The sequence below is a fragment of the Quercus lobata genome, chromosome 7 (genome assembly GCF_001633185.2).
Source record: "Quercus lobata isolate SW786 chromosome 7, ValleyOak3.0 Primary Assembly, whole genome shotgun sequence".
In the NCBI taxonomy this organism is placed as follows: Eukaryota; Viridiplantae; Streptophyta; class Magnoliopsida; order Fagales; family Fagaceae; genus Quercus; species Quercus lobata.
In genome coordinates, this window is record NC_044910.1 from 10,082,119 (window position 1) to 10,103,034 (window position 20,916).

A 20,916-nucleotide genomic window follows, 5' to 3' on the forward strand; every position below is an offset into this window, starting at 1 on the left:
ACAAAATTAGGAGTAAAGTTACTTCCTATGGCTATGACCTCTCTTAGACTTTAAAAATGTGAACTTTATGCACTTAATAGAACCTTTAAGATAAAAACAAAAGTGAGAGCAAATAGTAGCTCTTCCTAGTCGAGTTGTGAGTTGTAACATTGAACTTTTTACTAAAAGTTAAACAAACCACCTGAATTTGGACTCATACAATACAAGGTGCGCAATTTCCTTGTGAAATCTGTAAGAGAAATCTTTGCAGCTTTTTATAATAGTTCCAAATAGGGCACATAGGAAACTTTAGGCAAAAGCCAACTTGAGGCTCTTTTGTATTTCAATGTCTTCGTCGCCTGTAATTAGTACTTAAAACCTTCCGCGGGATTATATTATACATAACTTGCATTACTTTTTTGACTGAAGTAACTTGTGTTACTATTATCAATATTTATATATATATATATATATATATATATTATTACCATGACTCATTCATAGTTTATGAGTATGTACTGGGAACTTGTATCTTACGCAAGATATGTTACTTTTTTTTCTTTTTTTTTTATGAAACATAACATGACACATTAACAGTCATACCAATTTGCACTTAATAATTTGAGATTGAGATTATATATATGTAATTGCTTTTAATGATTGTGTTTGAAAGTTAAAAAAATAATATTCAATTTCAACAGTTGAATAAAAAGAAATTTAAAAAGTTAAAAAGTGAAGAAGTAAATAATTTTTTGTGAGAGAAAATAGAGTAATTACACATACTGCAATACCTAAATCTTAATCAACTAATTTGATGTTAAGTGTTTAAAGGTCTTTTCATTTCAAAGTCAAAAGCAAGCCCACGGGCCACGGTTAAAAAAACAACAAATTACCTGTCTATTATTTAAGAGAAAATATCTCCAAAGCTCACTTCAAAGATCGGGCCTATCACAAGTCTATGGGGGCCTACAAAATTGTAAAAGGCCCACTCCATATAGCAGACCAATAATAAAAATTTTAGTAATTCAAAGATTTTTCGAGTTGCCCTCCTATCTTGAAAACTTATATTGAATTTTTGCAAGTATTTTGGATTGAATTATACTGTCATAATTTCTATCCAACTCAATATTAAATGAAAAATTCGTTCGTCTACAAATCCCTCCCTTCACAACCTATTCCCTCTCTCTCTCTCTCTCAAAAAATATTTTAACATTTCTCCAATATATTTCTCTTTTCTTCTCACTCTATTTCAACGATCCCAAAAAAAAAAAAAAAAAAAAAAAAAAGACAACATTAACTCCAAATTCAATAGCAACATAAAGTCGTCTCCAAAATTCATCAACATTTCCTTGATTGATTTGTTACAATAAAGATTGATTTGGTTCAACAATTATGGGATAAGCCAATGGCCTTTAAGGTTAGTAATGCATCCGGCTCCCCATTTTTGGGGTGAGTGTCACTTTCTCAACAAAATAAAATAAAATAAATCAATAAAATAATGTGGCATGTAGAAATTTTTAATTAATTAATAATAATAATAAAAGTCAAATAATCAATTACGGATTTCATAAAGGTAAGCTCTTCTACTAATCTATTTATGCAATGGCCTAAAACCTTTCAGCAATAACCAATTAATGCGAATTTCGGACTATGTAATTTTTATCTCTTTTGTGTAGGAGTTTTTACTAACCCCTAAGTGTTAGTTAATAGATTCAACATTTTGTTAGAAAACTATTTCTTTATGGGGCTTTCCACCACACACACACACCCAAGATTTTTAATTTCTTGATGATTAAGTAATAATCATCAAGTTATATGGTGAATCCATATTACTTATGCATTCTGAGACTATGAGATGATCCTATCATTAGATGCAATTGCAATAGAATATTTATCAAAACATGTTTTATTGTTAAGTGTTTCAAAATTTATATTACTCTAGTCATTATTGTCAATTTTTAGGGCTGGACGGCCATGCGACGATTCACCCGTGTGGGAATAGTAACTAGTGGTGAGATGAGATAGGGTCGTTTGCGTCTCTATCAGTGGGTCCTATGCACAGTTCATGGGACCCACAAGTTGTCTAATTCAATAAAATTTTTCATTAAAACTAGGTCCCACGGCACTATTCACACATCTAAAAATTATTTTATTATAGTGTTTTCAGTTTTCAGTTTTCAACAATAAGCGGTATCCAAACAAACCCTTAATGTTTGATTGGTCACTACTTTTTTTTTTTTTTTTTTTTTGAGTTGGTTTTTCCTAAGTTTGGTTCCTAACCTTAAACTATGTCAACTGTGTCTCAAACCAAAAACATAGATTCGATATTTCAGTTATATATGGGGAAGATGTTAGACAACTCATAACCCCCGACCATAATTGTTAGCAAATTTTCTATTATCCCTTGGAAATGTTTTGCAATGCAAGCCCAATTTTCGGACATATGTCTGATAATATCTGACAATGACATGCATCAAGATTGGTATATAAAATGATATCAATAGTTTTGTTTTTACAGGAAAATAAAATAAAAAAAATTTAAAAAAGTTTTAGTTTGAAAACTATTTTAAAAAACTCATGGCTAGCAAAAGGTTGACGTCAAGATATTGAAGATAAACATGAAATCTTGTAGCCCATTGCAGCCATGATTTATTGGATTAGTGCTAGCCATCATTCGGATCTCATCATTCCATGGAGAATGATGCAATTCAATTGGTGAATATTTTAACTACCCTAATTAACCTGGAAAAAAATTATTATATATAAATTTTAAAAAGTTGTGATTTTTTTGTCCTTAAAAAAAATTTGTAACAATTTTAAATTTGTTTTAGGCCCAACATAATTAAACTTTAGACAAAGTTTGGCAAGAATCTTGATTGTAGATCAAGGCTACAACTCTACTCAATATTTTTTTACTTAATGTTGATTTTGACAAATACACTATTTGATTACATTTTTTTTTCATACTTGCAAAATTTCAAGCATATCAAAGATGAATAACTATATTATCAATCAAATATTTAAATTTTGAGTTTTGCAGTCTAAAAACATAAAAAATAAGTTTATGGATTAAATAGTAAATAACATCAGTTGGCAGGAATTTAATATGTGTTTTAAAAACATAAAGAATATGAAATTTAACTGTTAGATTTTCAAAATATGTAGCAATATTAATTTGTTTAATGAAAGCTAAAGTCTTAAGCTACAACTAAGTTTGTAGCCAAATTTTGTCCTTAAATATTAATGGTCTCCTTAACAATATATTAGATCCTTACAAACAAAAATAAAAAGCTCAAGAAAAATTCTATTCAACTAAAATTTTAAAAGAAATGTAATTTGCAGCATTGATAATGGAACTATTGATAAAGAAAAAACTCAATATTGATAATAAAACTATAATGCTATGATTTCAAAATTATAAATAAATAAATAAAATCGTAGAAGAAAATTGTAAAACTTTATGTAGTTACATGTGTATAAATGTGTGTTTTCTTTTTTTTTTTTATCAATATATGAAATTCTCTTCTTCTTCTTCTTCTTCTTTTTTTAGATTTTACATAATTTAAACTTCTTGTGGACTATCTAACCAAAATTTCTGGAACGGTCACCGTACAAATGAAGGGAGACTTCCTTCATGCTCTCATTTGTCAATGCAGACGTCCTTTGAAAAACATTTTGAAAATGAATTTTATGAGAAAAGCCGTAAAACCAGAATTTTTTTATTGAAATGTTTTCCAAGTGGATAAATTGTAAGACCAAGTTTTAACATCGTTGAAGAGGTTTTTTGGAATGGAATACCAGAAAACTAAGGAATAGCATCTTTGGAAAATGGTGTTTGATTTGGAAAACAAGAAAACTAAAGTTTGGCACCTCTGAAAAGGTTTTCCATAGAGAGAACCAATAAATCCGAATTTAGACTTGCAATTGTTTTTAACGTGGAAAACTAGAAAACCAGAGTCTCAGGTTTGACATTTGAGAAAGTTTTCGATATTGGAAAACCATAAAATCATACACGTGTATCATCTTTGAAACGGTTTTTGATGTGGAAAAAATGCAAACCAGGATCTTAATGCTTGAAAGGGTTTTTTATATGGAAAACCATAAAACCAAGTTTCACTTGAAAACGTTGCTGAGGTGAAAAACCCAAAAAAAAAACCATAGTTAAACATCTTTGAAAATGTTTTTGATAGGGAACACAAAAATATCAGGGCTTAATGTTTGAAGATGTTTTTGATATGGAAAACCATAAGTGATAAACCTAGGATCCAATTGATGAACTATAAGGAAGTATTTAAGTCCTCCTTCTCTTAACCATCAAATTATAAATAAAAAAATAACCTACATATTAATTAAAACTGGTTTTGATCTGATTTTAAACAAAACTAGATATTAACAGGTTTTATTTTGTCTTAGTTTATGGTATTAGAAGTTAGAACTGAGCCAGTTATGTGATTTGCGTCTCCCAAAAGTAACAGAAAAAAGTGACTTTTCAACTCCCTTATTTTGTTTTTAATTTCAAAATATCATATTTCAAGATTTGGAAATTTCTAATGTCGACCTCTACATCTATATAACATTAAACAGATGCGTTAAAAAAATTGCAAATATCCTAATTCCTAAATAGTGGTTTTGACTTGTCAATAAAAATATTATATATATAAATATAAATATATATATATATATATATATATAATGGTTTTGATATGTGGAGCTTGTATTTGATAAGTTTCTTTGACTACTAGATTGCCCGAATTCGAGTATAATAAAAATCATCATAAAATGATCCCGTTTGATTTCTTTATCTGTTATAGTAAAAAGAAAATGTGTTTAACATTAAAGTTAGAGGAAATTTATAGATTCTAAAAAAAAGTTAGAGGAAATTAATTGTGTTTAACGCTTAAGTCAGATGAAATTGTCAAAGCAAGTGTGCTAAGTAATTTTTTGTTATACTAAGATCTATGGAGAAAAATTAGTCTCATGATGATGAGATCCAGTTTGTCATCCACATTACAATTTTCGCATATTTATCCTGTACCATTTAAACTTAAAAAAACTAAAAACTTGAATAATGACAATTGTTTGAAATGAAACATCAAACTTAAAAGTTCCAAATATTTAAATTCTTTCAAAACAAAAGACTAAAATTTGAACACACAACCCAACATTTTTGAAATTTTCAAGAGAAAGAGATAGAAATAGAATAAGACTCCTAAAAATTATAGGACTACACCATTTCTCACACCATTTGCCATGGTCGAAAAAAAGGTTGTGGGCCAGTGTAAAACTAACTGACAACTAGTCACAATTTGCAACATAAAATAATTACATTTTTCACACTACTTTAAATAACTATTATATCTGGCTTATTGTGAATTGTGGAGAAAAAATTGTGGGTTTATGTAAAAATAACAAATAATTAGCCACAATCTACCACATAAAATAGTTACTTTTGTCATAATCTATATATATAATAATAAGTAAAGTAGAGAGAAAATACAATTAAATTTTAAATTGAAATTCAAATAGAGTCTAATTTTGCACCACATGTTTCATCTACCCTAAATTTTAGAATTTTGTGCTAAATGAGTTAATTTAGTGTAAAAATTGAATTTCAATTAGAGTTTAATTTTGCACCATGTGTCTCATCTAATCTAAAATTTTAAACTTTTGTGCCAAATTAATTAATTTAATGTAGGAAACAAGGAATCCAATATAATAAATCATAAAAAACATAATCATATAACTAAAAAAACATTCAAATTTATAAGTCATATATATATATATATATATATTAATAGGTAAAACTTAGAGAAAGTTGAATTAGAATTTGAAATTATAATTCAATTTTGCACGTGTTTAAATTTATGTGGGGACTACACCATAATTATCCGCTTAAACATGTGCCATGTGTCTACTTAAGTTTTTTAATTTTTGTGTCAAGTGAGTTAATGAGTGCAAAATACAAATAATCTAATATTAATAACCTATAAAATTTAAAATAAAATAAAATAAAGCAATTACATATACTCAATAAAAATCACCACATGTTTCTCAAAAAATAAATAAAATAAAAATCAACACACGTTCTAACTTATTAAAAATTAGAAAATAATAATAATAATCATAAGTAGTATTAAAAACCAAAGAGACTAGAATAAATGAATCGTAAAAAAAAATGCTTCACAATAAATTTTTTTCTTTTAAATGAACAATTTACATTTTATACCTAATAATATTTTTACAAAATTTTTTTAAGAGTTAACAAAATATAAAAATGACTATCAATAATATTTAAATTATATTATGCATCTTATTATATATTTTTAAGTGTGTATCCATGTTTATGCATTGAATTACAACCTAATTATAATATAGTATATGGCTGATTGTGAATGGTGGATAAAAAAAAAAAATTATAACCTATGTAAGAGTGACAAACAACTCATCCCAAGATGCAACATATAATAATGGTGGAATAATGTGCACTAAATTGTGGAAAATTGTATGGTAGTAATTAAAGGTTATGGTAGACTGCTGAGAGTAGCGTTTTGATTTTTCTAAACAATTACTTCAAAAGGCATTCATTGGTAGGGCATTAAAAACACCACTATTCATAGATCCATTACTCAAAAGATACGTGTACGTTGGTTGAACAAGGACAAATATTACTAGTAGATGAGAAAGAAAGAAAAGGGTAAGAGCCAGCGTTTATTGACGATGACTCGTAACCCCCACTGCTTCCACAACTGGTCTTCTCTTTCTCTCTACCTTTCTTCCTCTAATTCCTTCTCAGACTGATTCTCTACCCTCTGTACCAACAAACCCAATAGTCATTTTCAAAGTCTCTAAATTTTTCATTTATATTCAATTCTCACCCATCTATAGCTTGCTAGGCCCATACACCCCTCCCATTACCCACTTCTCTAAATTTTCTAGACTTAGCTTAGAACAAACAAGCAAAAGCTTTATTCTTTTCCCATTTTTGTTTATATTTGTCTTGCTTGCCATGCTATTGGGCCAATGGAAGAGGACGATTTCTACGATGCATGATTGTTTTTATGGTTATAGATTATTATTGGGTTTTGGGCCAAGATTGATATACTCATACATATATGTCCAGCAATAACTTCACCGTGAGATTCTTCACTGTCATGGTTGTTCTGACTATTTCGCTTCTGGTTCTACCACTGGTGTTGCCACCACTGCCTCCGCCGCCGCTGATGCTTTTGTTTGTGCCGGTTTTGATTATGTCTCTTCTAGTTGCCTTGGCTTTAACTCCTACACAAGTGCCAGATATTTTTGACCCTTCTATTTGACTCCAATTTCAACACCTGCTTGGATGCATGAAAGATGGGATCAACTTTGTAACATTCTCTCTCATTCTGCAACTTTTTTGTCTTTCTCTCTGGATCCATTGCTCCTAGAAATGTATGGGAATTTAGCATTATTCTTTTCTTTTCTTTTTTTTACTTTTTGAAATGTTCAGCTTTCTTAATGTCGGTAGTTTTTTTTTTTTTTTTTTTCTTTTGAATTAACTTATAGTAATTTTTATTTCTTTTAATTTAGAAGAGATAATTATAAATTGTTATGGAAAAATGTTTTCGCACTCTCATTAATTCACATTTAATATTTTGCACACATATTTACTGTTGATGCATGAATGTTTACATTTTTAACATAAAAGGAAATATTGATATGTGAAGTAGTAGATAGCAGAGAAACAAAATCAGTATAATTATTTACTATATATGGTTATTGTGATCATGAAAATGGAATGAAGACAAAGTAATATTTTTTTGTGGGGGATATGGGGAGTAGGATCCACCATTTTTTTAGCTTAGACTGACGTGCAAGGCCACACGGCTATACCCCAGGAAGAGGCATGCGGTGACAGTACTTTAAAACACTGCTACTTGTATTATACAATCTACTTTTTATTTAAAATTACAATTAAGAATCAGCCACCAGATATAATGAATCCCATTTTAATAGTCTCTTCAATTCCTGACCTACGCATGCACCTGGAGCTGGTGGTGATGAACAACCTTAATTAATTAATCCTGTCATTTTGTGTATCTTGGTGATCAATTGAGCAATATTCCTCAATCAACAATATACCATGATTTTTGAATCTTGAAATTTTGTTTTCAATCTCTTAAGTTTCAATTTAGGCATTTCATGTTTGATTTTGTTTTTCATATCCATCATCCTATATATCTTCTATTTTTGTTAGGAATCTAACTGTCAAATGTTCTTAATGTTTAATTATGTCATAAAACTAACACAAATGGTTAAAATAAAATAAAAAATTAAAACTCAAAATAGCCCTAATTTTAAGGATCAAAAGTGTATTTTAAGTCATGATTTTTTCCCTTTTTTGCGCAATAGAAAACTGCCTCTCAACCCAGGGCAGTGGATAATAAATAATCCTTTTGTTGGGTTACTAAGCAAGGAAAAAAAAAAAAAAAAAAGTCCTTTTGTAGGGAAGAATCTAGACCTGTGGGCTTTCGTAGAGATCCATTTTGGGAGAGATAGGTAAGAACCAAGAAATGCCATTTTTCACAGAGACTGTTGTCATGACCTGAGTAATTAACTAGTAGTCCTATGTAAAAGTCACACTTTTTATTATTTTGAATAGTACTCATCAGGTAGCTTCACAATACAGAATTAAAGCGCGAATCTAGGGGTGATTATGTTGAAAATTTCAATAAACAAGGGAAATGAAAAATAAGAAAGACAGATACAAATACAACTACAGTTAGAGAAGAAATGAAGTCAAAGGACGGAGAGAACGAGGAAGCAGCCTTTATACATAGGAAATTTTGGTTTGCATTTGTTTCCTTAAGCCGACAGGAGCTTACACACGTGTCGGTCATGGTCTTGGTCATAAAATGGTGATCACTGAAACTGTAGATTTTTTATTTAATATTTTTAGGAGCGTTACCATATATTTCACACACTTTATTACAATTATTTTAAGTAACATATTTTATCCATTTTATTATCATTATTTTAAGTGATAGACTGTGACTGACAAACTATTATTTTTATATAGATTTTTTTTTTTTTGGCTACTTACAGGCTGTCATTTAAAAGAGTTGTAACAAAACATACCTTATTACAATTATTTTAAGTGATAAATTGTGATGGTAGAACTATTATTTTTAAATGGACTTTTTTTTTTCTTTACCATTTACAAACTGTCATATAAAGGACAAAATGTGTTGAAGAAGTTATGGTAATAAAAAATTTGGCTTTTTTGGGCCATGTTTTTACTTTTCAAGATGGTATAAAGAGAAGAGGGGTAAGTAATGAGTAATAATAATAAGAAATTACCATGGGCGATAGATACAGATGAATCTGGATCAAAACAAACAGTCCACTACTAGCTTTCGGCGGTTTTCATGGCTGTTTGTACAGCTAATAGCCTAATAAGCCAGCGGTTTGGCGCTAGTAGAGCTTATAGGTTCTAGCTCTTACACCTTCACACTATTACTATTTAATACTCAGGCTTTTATTTTATAAGATCAGATACTAGATTCGTTATATATGTCTACTTTTGGACACATTACTATTTGACCAGATCCATTGCATTAAATACATTGAACTTAAACCAAGTCCTATTATACATATATATATATATATATACATAATTTTAATTTATAATGTCCAGTTTATGATGATTGATTTTTATTATCTATATATAAAATAATAGGTGAAACAGAGAGAATGTGAAATTGAATTCCAAATTAGAACTCTAATTTTGTGCCATGTGTCTAAAATCTGAAATTGAAGTTGAATTTTGCATCATGTGGTTAAATGTATGTGGGCTCATTCTTATTAAAACCACTTTTATGTATCGGGTCAAGTGAGTTACTATGCTAATTAAGGTTTTCTCTTGATTTTGTAGTCAAATGTGAAAACCAAAGAGATTAATATCGGTAATAAAAACTTTGTTTCGGTACATTGCATAATTTTCAAAAAGATAGCAAAGCCAGAGTTTGCATCTTTGTTATAAATTGCTTACAAAGTTTGCATCTTTACATTTGCACTGAGTTTCGGATTAAAGTGTTTTTGTCTTAGTTCTAACACTGAGTTTTGTTTACTATTCACTTACAAAGTTTGCATCTTTACATTTGTTATAAATTTCTAATATGTGATTAGATGCACATTATGCCTAAAATTCACTATCCTTATATTTGGCTTTTTGTTCAAGTTTGACACTTATAACAATGAAGAAAGCACTGCTATGGACCGATGGATGATACTTTTTGCAAACTGCAAAGGAACTTAGTGATCAATGGAATCTCACGCGAATTGGAGAGGATCCGGCTGTAGATGTCTGGATGGCAGATGTGAGTCACTATGTTTTTAAAATGTTCAGTGAAGGTAAAGGTTATGAACAATGTAAATTTTCCAGAGAGAGATTTATTATTCTATATTTACGCAAATTTGGTTGCCTTCTTGGAGTGGATCACTCCACCCTATCTTTCTACTAGAATTTTTTATTCAGATTGTTACAATTTAATTCGAAATTTTATTTGAATTTTCCTATTGTTGTTACTATCATATATTATCATTCCAATTGTTCGATTAGAATTTAAAATTGGAGTCCAATTTTACTATACACGTGTACAATCTAATTATTTTTAATTTTGTCATGTGCAGAAGCCAATAAGATGAAATTAATAACACATTAAAAACTCATACTTTGGGAATCGGTAGTACCAATCTAAATCTATTGGACTTGCTTCGTGATAATACAACTATGAAGGATATATAAAAACACGCACAAACCCCTCTCTCTATAAAAAGAGATTGGAGAGAATTTCTTTTATCAGCCATGGAACTTTAGAGTTTTTTCTTCACACAAATGCCCATCATGTTACAAAATGACCCATCGTAAAACTACAAAATAAGTACAACTCTGAGGATTTTTTTTTTTTTTTAATTTTAAATTTTTTAAGCTGCAAAAATTTCAATCACCAATAGAGATTGAAGATTCAAAAGCGTGAATGGATCTTTTGGATAAACATTATCACCAAGGTTCATTTTTCTGTGTAAAATATATATACTGCTAAATTTTGTTAATGAAATTTTCTGGTTAATAATATGAATTTAGACTTAACTGAGCCTTTTAAACATGAATAAACTCATGATTAATAATATATCCATTCCCGTGCGGTAGCACGGGGCTACATACTAGTTAAATTAAAACACTAATCAACTTTTTCCTTTTATATTTTAATACAATTTGAATTCAAATCTCTTACTCAACAGCAAAAGACACTTTCAAAAACCCACTATTCAAGATACCTTGATTACATTAGTTTTTGTGTTTTTTGTTGCGTTTGGGCATCCGCTTATTTTACATATGACCAACCAGTTTCATGTGTATTTGGCTTTTTCATTTTTAATTTCCTTGCCTTTTTCTTTAAGGCACTATCCAAAATGGATCTGCCTGCCTATAAGTTAGGCAGGACCTTTGGTGGTGGTAGAGAAAGTAAAAAAGTAGTGGCTAAATGTGAGCATTTTGGAAATGCAGTTGATTTTCTGGTCAAAAAGTCCAAATCATTTGGTTGTGTGTACATGGATGTAGAGGCTTCTTTGTCCCTTAATAATGATATAGAGGCTGCTTTTGGTAGAGCTTGTTTTTATTGGTATAAACTTATAAGTCATGTTAACGGGTGTTCTTAGAGCAATGGTTAACAATTTATTTGAGAAAGTTTTAACACCACTTTTATGGGAAATGGAAAAAAGCTGTCAAAATATTATTATTTTTTTCTTTTCCTATAAAAACTTTCTTTAAATGGATTATTAACTATTGCCCTAAGCGCATCTATTAGTATTTCCCTAAATTTATTGATATAAGCTAAGAGTCTTGTAGTTCTAATAGTTGACAATTATTGAATAATAATAATAATAATAATAAAAAGCATATATATGTACCAAAGTTAAGAAGTGAAGATTTAAAAGATTAACTAATCAAATAAATAAATTAAACTGTAAAATAATCCTAGCCAAAGGAGTGACTTTAGAAAAGTAGTGGCTAAATGTGAGCATTTTGGAATTGCAGTTGATTTTCTGGTCAAAAAGCCCAAATCATTTGGTTGTGTGTACATGGATGTAGAGGCTTCTTTGTCCCTTAATAATGATATAGAGGCTGCTTTTGGTAGAGCTTGTTTTTATTGGTATAAACTTATGGGTCATGTTAATGGGTGTTCTTAGGGCAATAGTTAGTAATTTATTTTAGGAAAGTTTTGACACTACTTTTATGGAAAATGGTAAAAGTTGTCAAAATATTAATTGTTTTTTTTTTCTTTTCCTATAAAAAATTTCTTTAAAATGATTATTAACTATTGCCATAAGCATGATGGCCTTTGCACAAGAACTGGGTATTGTAGAATTTATACTTGAAGGAGACTCGGAAGTCGTGATTAACTCCCTCCGAAGCAAGGAAGCCTTTTTCTCTTCGTTTGGCCATCTTCTTGAGTCAGCAAAATCCACGCTAGTTTCAAGTAATTGTATTGCCTTTTCCCATGTCTGTAGAAGTGGAAATAAAATAACCCATAACCTAGCTAGACATGCAAGAAATGTCAAAGGTTTGTCAGTGTGGGTGGAGGGTGTTCCACCACACTTAGGCTGCGTTTGAATTGGGTGAAAACCAATTTCAGAAATCATTTTCCGGAAAATCCATGTGTTTGGCTGTCACGGAAAACACTATTTTCCAGAAAATGATTTTCGGTTGACCACGAATTTCACCTTTGACCCGGAAATCATTTACTCCCCTCATTTTCACTTCAAATTACTTCCGGAAAGAGAGAGAGAAAGAGAGAGAGAGAGAAGAGAGAGCCCAGATCAGAGAGAGAGAGGGTCGATCGCGCCTCGCCGCGCCGACGAGCGACGCGATCGACGATCGCGCCGCTCGTCGGCGCGGTGCACGATCGCGATCGTCGATCGAGCGGCGCGATCGACAAGTGGCGCGATCGCGATCGTCGATCGCGCTGCTCGTCGGACGAGCGTTTTGCCGGATTTGATGCATTTTCTGGTAAAATGATAAATGAACCAAACACCAAAATTAATTTTCCGTAAAATGAATTTTGTGACAGCCAAACACATGAAAACGTTTTCCTTTCCGAAAAATAGCATTTCCGGAAAATAGAATATTTTCCGGAAATGGTTTTACGCGAACCAAACACAGCCTTAATTGATGTACTTTTTGCCAAACCTGGCTGATTTTATAAAAGTCGTAGTTTTCATTCTCAAAAAAAAAAAAAAAAAAAAAAAAAAAAACTATTGCCATAAGCACATCAGTTAGTATTTCCCTAAACTTATTGATATAAGCTAAGAGTCTTGTAGTTCTATTAGTTGACAATTATTGAATAATAATAATAATTGTAAGGACTGAAATTTGATTGGTCCCAAAACCGGATTGGGTTCAAACTCTAACGGCCCAAACAATAAATTTGTAGAGTGTGGATGGAAGAACTAGATCTATCCCAAAAGAAAAACGATTAGATTTAACGGTTCAAGACGGTTTTACACAAGTAAGATTAAAAAATCTATCCTCGGAACAGATTCAGCCATTTGTATATATGGTTTTGTTCAATAATCCAAATTGTACAAGAGTCCCAGTCCTTATCCTCGATTTTTTCCTCTCCCTTCTCAATACATCTTTCCATATTATATACTACAATCTTGGTGTCATCCTTACCACACACATGTAGGTTAGATTTGGGGGATTCCTTCTTGTCCCATCCAGTATCTCCCAGAACCATCAACCAGTAGCTGTAAGGCTGCTTGATCACTATTCAGACATCACTTTCACATTAATGTGGCCAGAGAGTTGGTTGAGAGGCATTTAATGCAGAGGTAGCAGTTTTTGGAGATATTTGTTTACCTTTCTTTTCTTATCCCTGGTCCAATGTCCCCCTCCCCCCCCCCCCTTAGTTGTGATGTAACTCCGAAGTAAGTCCGTGATGATATGACACTCAAGTTTACCTCGGACACATGTTACCGAGAAGGCTTTTGTCCTCAGATGCTTATTGGACTCATCTCACTTTGTCTCTACTCCTCTCTTCATTTTATTCTCCTCATAACCTTATTTGGGCCTCCTCGGATGGTCTAATGCCCTCGAATAAGGTCATAGGCCCAGTTAATACTGCTTTAACAATACTTCCTAATTAACTGGCCTCCACAATAATAATAAACCTTATTTATATATATATATATATAAATAATAATAAAAAATAAAATAAAAACATATATATATATATATATGTACAAAGTTAAGAAGTGAAGATTATAAAGGTTAACTAATCAAATAAATAAATTAAACTGTAAAATAAGTCTAGCCAAAGGAGCGACTTTAGAGAATCTTCTGGTTGTCAAACATAGTCTTCCCAAATGAATAAAGGAATTATATGGAGGTTTGAGTTTTCTTTTCTGTTTTTTTACTTAAGATCCACTTTGACAAGGATCTAAACTACTGTTTACCCATGCATTTGACCAAAATAAACATGTTAGCATATTAATTTATATCATATTTAAATATAACCACAACAAAATGAAATTATCAACTTCAACTTGTTCCATTCGAAATCGAAACAATTAAAATATTTTGCATTGGCTATTCAATACAAATAATCCCATGATCCATCCCGATTTATATTCTGGTCTGTTTTGCTAAATATCAAGTGATACTTGAATTTTGGGTGGTACATATACAAGGTTGATTTTTAATATATATATATATATATATATTTATATTTATCCTTATTTCGCTCAAAAAGTAATAATAATAATTTAATTCTTCCTTTTAACCTCTCTCTATTCCCTTATAGAATCATTGGTTACGCCCTCTTTGAGCTCTATCTCTCTCCATGGTCACCACACTATCTCACTCTCACTACCATCGCAGGCTCAATCAAGTCAACCCAAACTTGACCAAGTCAATCCCTCAGTCTCTCTCACCTTTCCTCTCCACCGGTGGAAGTGGAACTTGAGATTGATGTGCTCAAGGAGAAAGAAACACAAAAGAGAATGGTAGTTGAGATTGAAAATTGAAATGCCATTTTCTTTTTTTAGCAACTTAGAAAAACTTGAAATTTTTAAATGTAGCCAAACCAAGATTGAAATACCAGCATTAGTATACGCACCTGTCTAGCTTGTGGAGAACAGTATGATACAAAAAAAATAAAAATTATTTGAAGCATATAGTCTCTCCGTATTAAGGTTAGTTTTACTGTCACCTCTGCTAAAAGAGAGTGGACTCAAATTTCAGAAGAGTCCGATTGACATGTCTAATTGTTGCAAGTGACTAAGTGCATTGCATTGGTTTGGACTTTGGACCATGAAACTGCTTGGTGGGGTAGCTCATTTGGACCTACTGAGAAGCAATTTAAACCAGTCTCCTATTCTTGTGGACAAAGAGGAATCCATCCTTCCTAGTTATGCTTTATAGAAGTTGACAAAAGGGCCTTTTCATTGTATGGTGCATCTCCCATTCGACCTTCACTGCATTTACACATTCTTCTAAAAAGAATTTTTACATTATTGATATTGGAATTTGTGATTGGGTCCTTCTTTGTGAAGAATAATTATTCTCCTTTCCTCCTAAATTTCACATTCTTCTTTGGTAATAATTATAACTTAGTTAAATAGTAACAGTTTACACATAATTTGACTGATTTGAAAATAAATCATTCACTTTCAAGACTTTCAAATAAATCCAACACTTTCAAAAGAGTAATCATTTCAATTCAAATTATAACTCATTAACAGTAATATCATTAATAGAAAATGTTTGAACGAAGGGATGCGTGATTGTGACAACATCAACAATTTATGAATATCATTTCATTTGAAGTCACATGACATTATTTGGTTTGTCTTTTACGTTAATGACTTCATATGTAACAGGTTTATGATTTGAAAATCACCTTTCTAAAAAGTATATGATTTTATTTAAATTTTTTTTTTTTTTTTTTTTTCCTTAGCTGTCTTTGGATTAATTTACCATCTAAATTAATTCTCACGTGTATAAATTACGTACGCCGTCATATTCAAGTCGATTAGCAGGTTGGAAAATTGGGATAATAGTTGTTGGGTGTGGATGTACCAAACACGGATTGAACAATGGAACCCTTCATAATTGAAATGACGATAAATGTTTGGGTAAAATGCATGTGTTTTGAAGGTTCAAGACTATTTCTTAGAAATTTCTCAACAAAAAAAAAAAAAAAAGACTATTTTTTAGAAGTACAAAGGACGAAGAATTATGTGAATAATCAAAATTTGACTTGTCCAAATGCACAATTAGTTCGGTTAAACCAAGTACAACCGCCACTCTTAGCCGCCCATCTAGATGATGTGCGGTCTAGATAGGAACAGAAAGACTAAACTTATAAGGATCTCAATACTTTTTTTTTCCTGACCATTAAACACTAGGAAGCGTTATCCTTTTTACCAATTTATATGTTTAGCCCTATTAAGAAAGTGTAGAAATCGAAGCCAAAGATTTGGACAAGTTCAACAGGAACCATTTTTATTTTCTTGTCCATTGAAAGGGTCTCTTGGAATGCAGGCTCACAAAGTAGGGTTAGACTTTGCTTCTTAATAAAGGCAGGATAATCATATATCTTATTTTCATTGGAAAAGATTTTACCGTCTAATTAAAATCTTTAAACAAATTTCTTTTTCAGGGTGTGAATTTCAAGCCAAAGATGAGAATGTGAAGTCTGCTCCCTAGCGAATTCCTTCAATGGGAACCATAATGCCATGCTCCCAAACATGAGATTTTTCTACCGGCTACTCATTCTGTCTACATTTTGGAAAGATGACAGAATGTGATGGGACCCGTATTGGTTTTTGGATATGGATCATGATAAGGCACTAATAATGAAATTGTGATCCTCAGGGCACCTGATTTAAAAGAAAATTCATTTCTAGATAAGATAGGAAGGATACGTACTTGTCAAATGAAAAGCTAAATTGGAAAACAGTCGTAACCCTTTTTTATTTTAACCCAAAAACTGATAACAATAATTATTTGATGTATGCTATTGTTTGACTGCTTCACAGTTGTACGGTGCTTGAGAGCCTTAGCAATGACCAACAATTCATCCACAAATTCCAATAGTCTTGTAATTCAACTTGATTAATATCTCTTGGTATTTCTAATAAAAATATTCAGGATTCAAATCTCCCCATCCCTGACTATTGATGTATCAAAAAATAATTAATCAACAACCAAGAATCGTTTTTATTAATTTCATTTATCAAACTATTTGAGTCCTAAACAATAAATTAGATTATGTAACTACAACATGTGCATGGTCGGTATAGTAAGAAGCAAGATTAGACATTTCTATACTATGATGCTCTTTTGAATGAAACTTTTTACATGGTAACAAAAAATAATATCTGAAGAAAGCTCAACCAGATTTTAATTAAGCTAAAGAGGAATGACTAGCAATAGCAGGCCATGACACTGCTTTGAAAGATTGGAAAAGTCTTGAGCTTGAATTTACAATGTCTGACACAATCACTATACAAATTTTATGTGACCAAATGTGTATGCTTTTCAATGTACAGATAACGGTCTCCAACTTCAGGCAATGCACTGCCAATCTTTGATTAAAACTTTTTTTTCCACCCTCGGCACTAAAGCATTCAAATCCTTTTTAAGTAGCAGTAGTATTTAACTTAATAACCCATCTCCCGTGTATATGACTGTACAGATTGGGAAGCAGTTTATGTGATTTCAGTGCTGGTCTCAGGGTACTTTTGAATCATTATCCTAAGCAGATTGCAAAGTGACCTGCCCAGCACCTGTTTTCTCATAATCTGCACAAGCTTCTGGGGTGTCTTCTTCACTAGGTGGAACCAGCTGCCAAAACAGTGGTAGATATGTGTCCCACTCCTTCAGAATAGCAGAACCTTTACTGCTCCCAGTTTTTTCCTTCACCAAAAATTGATAAAAAAAATTAAAATTAAAATATTTTAAAAAAAAGTTTGAATAGTAAAGTTTGACGTGCTAGTTGTGTATCGACATAATCCAGCATCGGCTCAGGCAAAATGCTAAAGGTAGGAAAATATTCGAACTTTTTCTGTTTAAGGTGTGCCTTGGTGGCATGTCATGAGGGTGCATGCATGCTTATGCAGGTCATTATGTGCACTTACAACATGGGCTTCAATAAGGTTCTTCAGCTGCATCTGCCCCACAGTCGCAGTCACTCTTTGGATCTTGACAATTTCTTTATTTACCTGTCAACATTTTACAAGATATGATTTCGAAGTTCACATGATTAGATAATTAGTATACAGAAGGAGAGCAAAAGAGAATCAGTTGAGAAAATGATATGCACTAGCTCCCATGAAACGCCAGTGAAACAATGCTAATGATTAGAGTAGAAAACGGGGGGGAATTTATAGAAATAACATGTATGCATCAGCCCCTTGGTTAAATTGACCAAGAGATGGGGATTTAATTAGTCACTGACTGTCTAGTGATTCTATGACAATACCAAAGACAAAGTCAAATGAGGTGTTCCTGTCCATCCTCACACAGCTCATAGTATAATCATATTTTTTTGATAGATAATGAAAAACAAATATAAACACCAAGGAGAAAACAGAGAAGAATTATTAAAACTTGCATTTTTACAGAATTGTCATTTAGTTTTGTCTCTACTTAAACATAGGAGTTTTAATTTACATATCTATCCCCAGTAGTTGAAAACTTGTAAGTGTGTATGATGAGGGTATTTTAGGCATGAAAAATGTGGAATCCAAACAGGGGAAGCCCCTTAAATAGTAGCATAGATAATCTCCATTTATATACATCCCATGTAATTAGGAAAAAAAATAGTAACCATATTAATAATAATGTCATGTAATGCATCTATTTCATTTTCCAGCATTAATATATGCCATGCAATGCATCTACAACTTCTCCAGGCAATGAAAAGCTAACAAACTTTTTATATACCATAAATTAATTATAACGTCAGATTCACTTTAAAAAGTACATTAAACAACTAAGTTACAAGAATACAATGCTGCTACAGGGAAGGCCAGTTGAAGCAGCTGGAAAGGGAATAGATAGGAACAAATTTTTTGCGACTCCAAATCTCATTCTTAATTATAACCTTTTTTATTAGGATTCTTAAGGACGAGAATAAAATAATATAGAGAAGCAGAAGCAAGAATGAGAGAAAAACGCGAAGGATTACGTTGTTTGGCCTGACGGCTTACATCCACGAGATAAAGCCCTAGCAACTACATCTTTACTATATGCTCAAGTCAATGATTACAATGAACCCTTAACAGGGTATATATAGATACTAGAAGCTAGGGTTAGCCCTACATGGGCTTACAACATAACCGGGCCTCTTAGGCCATTACATCAACATAAACCCAATATATTTAACAAGGTTTAAATACAACTGTCAACAGACCATTTTGTTTTCCCTTGGGGCCAATTCTAAATTGTCACAATACTGAACAACTGAACTAGCACATAGATAATGAAGTAAGGTGATAGTGAACAATTAGCAGCAGAAGGGAAAAAAACTTAAGGAAGAAAAAGAGAAAGTTGACATGTTTCCAACTGCATAAAGTTCCACGAAGTACTGCAATGAAAAAGGACATACCTTGGGGAGGAGAGTGTTGTCCTCATCAAGAATGTATGCCAAACCACCAGTCATTCCAGCAGCTACATTTCTACCCACTCTGTCACAAGTAAAAGATAGAAGTGGTTCAAATTCCTTTCTCTTCAATTTTCTTCACCATAAGGGTAAAAAATGTTATGAGGCATCACTCACTTTCCAAGTACAACCACGCAACCACCCGTCATGTACTCACAACAATGGTCTCCAGTGCCCTCAACCACTGCTTCAGCAAGTGAGTTTCTAACAGCAAATCGTTCCCCAGCTTTTCCTCTGACAAAGACTTGACCACCTGTTGCCCCATACAGGCAAGTATTCCCAACAATAGTCGCATCCTCAGGGCAGAACCCAGTGTTATCAACCGGAACTACAACCAACTCACCTCCGGCAATACCCTTGAAACATTTATATTCCCACATCAGAAATTGACAGTAGGAATACATATGAAATACCAAGTCCTTGATATGGCCAATTGGGTTTATTATAGAAAAACAGCCCAAGTTAAAATAGTTCAACTTGATACTCTTAGTTTCATTATAAGCAAACCTTTCAAGAAAAAAGAAGGGTAAGAAAAAAACTGCTTTGGCAAAACACAATTTAATGAACATCTAATGCGCCTGGACAATTAAAGAATTATCAACCTGAGTCTACACAGCCTACTTAACCCAAAACTCAATTAAAACATAACATTGCAAAATTCTTGAACTAGTCATCTTTTAATATAATAACTCAACCACGTTACTCTATCAAGGTTCAAGTAAAATCTTCAACTTCTCAAGCATGCAAAGATTTGGGCGACAAACCTTTCCCACATAGTCATTGGACTCTCCTATTAGCCGAATATTCATTCCAGGTGTCAAAAAGCATGCAAATGACTGCCCAGCACTCCCCACGAATCTGAATATATTGAAAAATACTGATTAGCCAGCATTAGAATGAAAGGAACATCACCATATAGATCCTTTCATTTATTAACAATTGCTATGTCAAACCCAGAGCTTACGTTATGTTCAACTGCCCAGCAAAACCAGTGTCACCATACTTCTTTGCAATTACCCCCGCTATGCGTCCACAAGCAGCACGATCAACATTGTAAATCTTTACATTCTTATGGATCACCTTTTCATTATCAATTGCATCTGATATCTGCACAAACATACATGATATCTTATTATATAGTGGGTATAGGTAGCAATGCACAGGATAAATGCTTGCAGATAAAGTAGCATTGACCAATATGACATTTTTATCTCATGTCCTCAGAATT

General features: G+C 31.9%; 1 protein-coding gene across 1 annotated transcript in view; it reads right to left on the minus strand.

Annotated features, from left to right (window-relative positions):
* Positions 1-17,344: 17,344 nt before the first annotated feature.
* LOC115952760 (ferredoxin-dependent glutamate synthase, chloroplastic) overlaps positions 17,345-20,916 on the minus strand; it is a 35,952-nt gene continuing 32,380 nt past the window's right edge. Inside the window, exons 28-33 of the mRNA XM_031070003.1 lie at positions 20,653-20,795; positions 20,453-20,546; positions 19,806-20,044; positions 19,635-19,713; positions 18,163-18,246; positions 17,345-17,941 (exon numbers count right to left, since the gene is read on the minus strand). Coding sequence (XP_030925863.1) covers positions 17,780-17,941; positions 18,163-18,246; positions 19,635-19,713; positions 19,806-20,044; positions 20,453-20,546; positions 20,653-20,795 — 801 coding nt within the window. The 3' untranslated portion in view covers positions 17,345-17,779. The remainder of the gene's footprint in view (positions 17,942-18,162; positions 18,247-19,634; positions 19,714-19,805; positions 20,045-20,452; positions 20,547-20,652; positions 20,796-20,916) is intronic.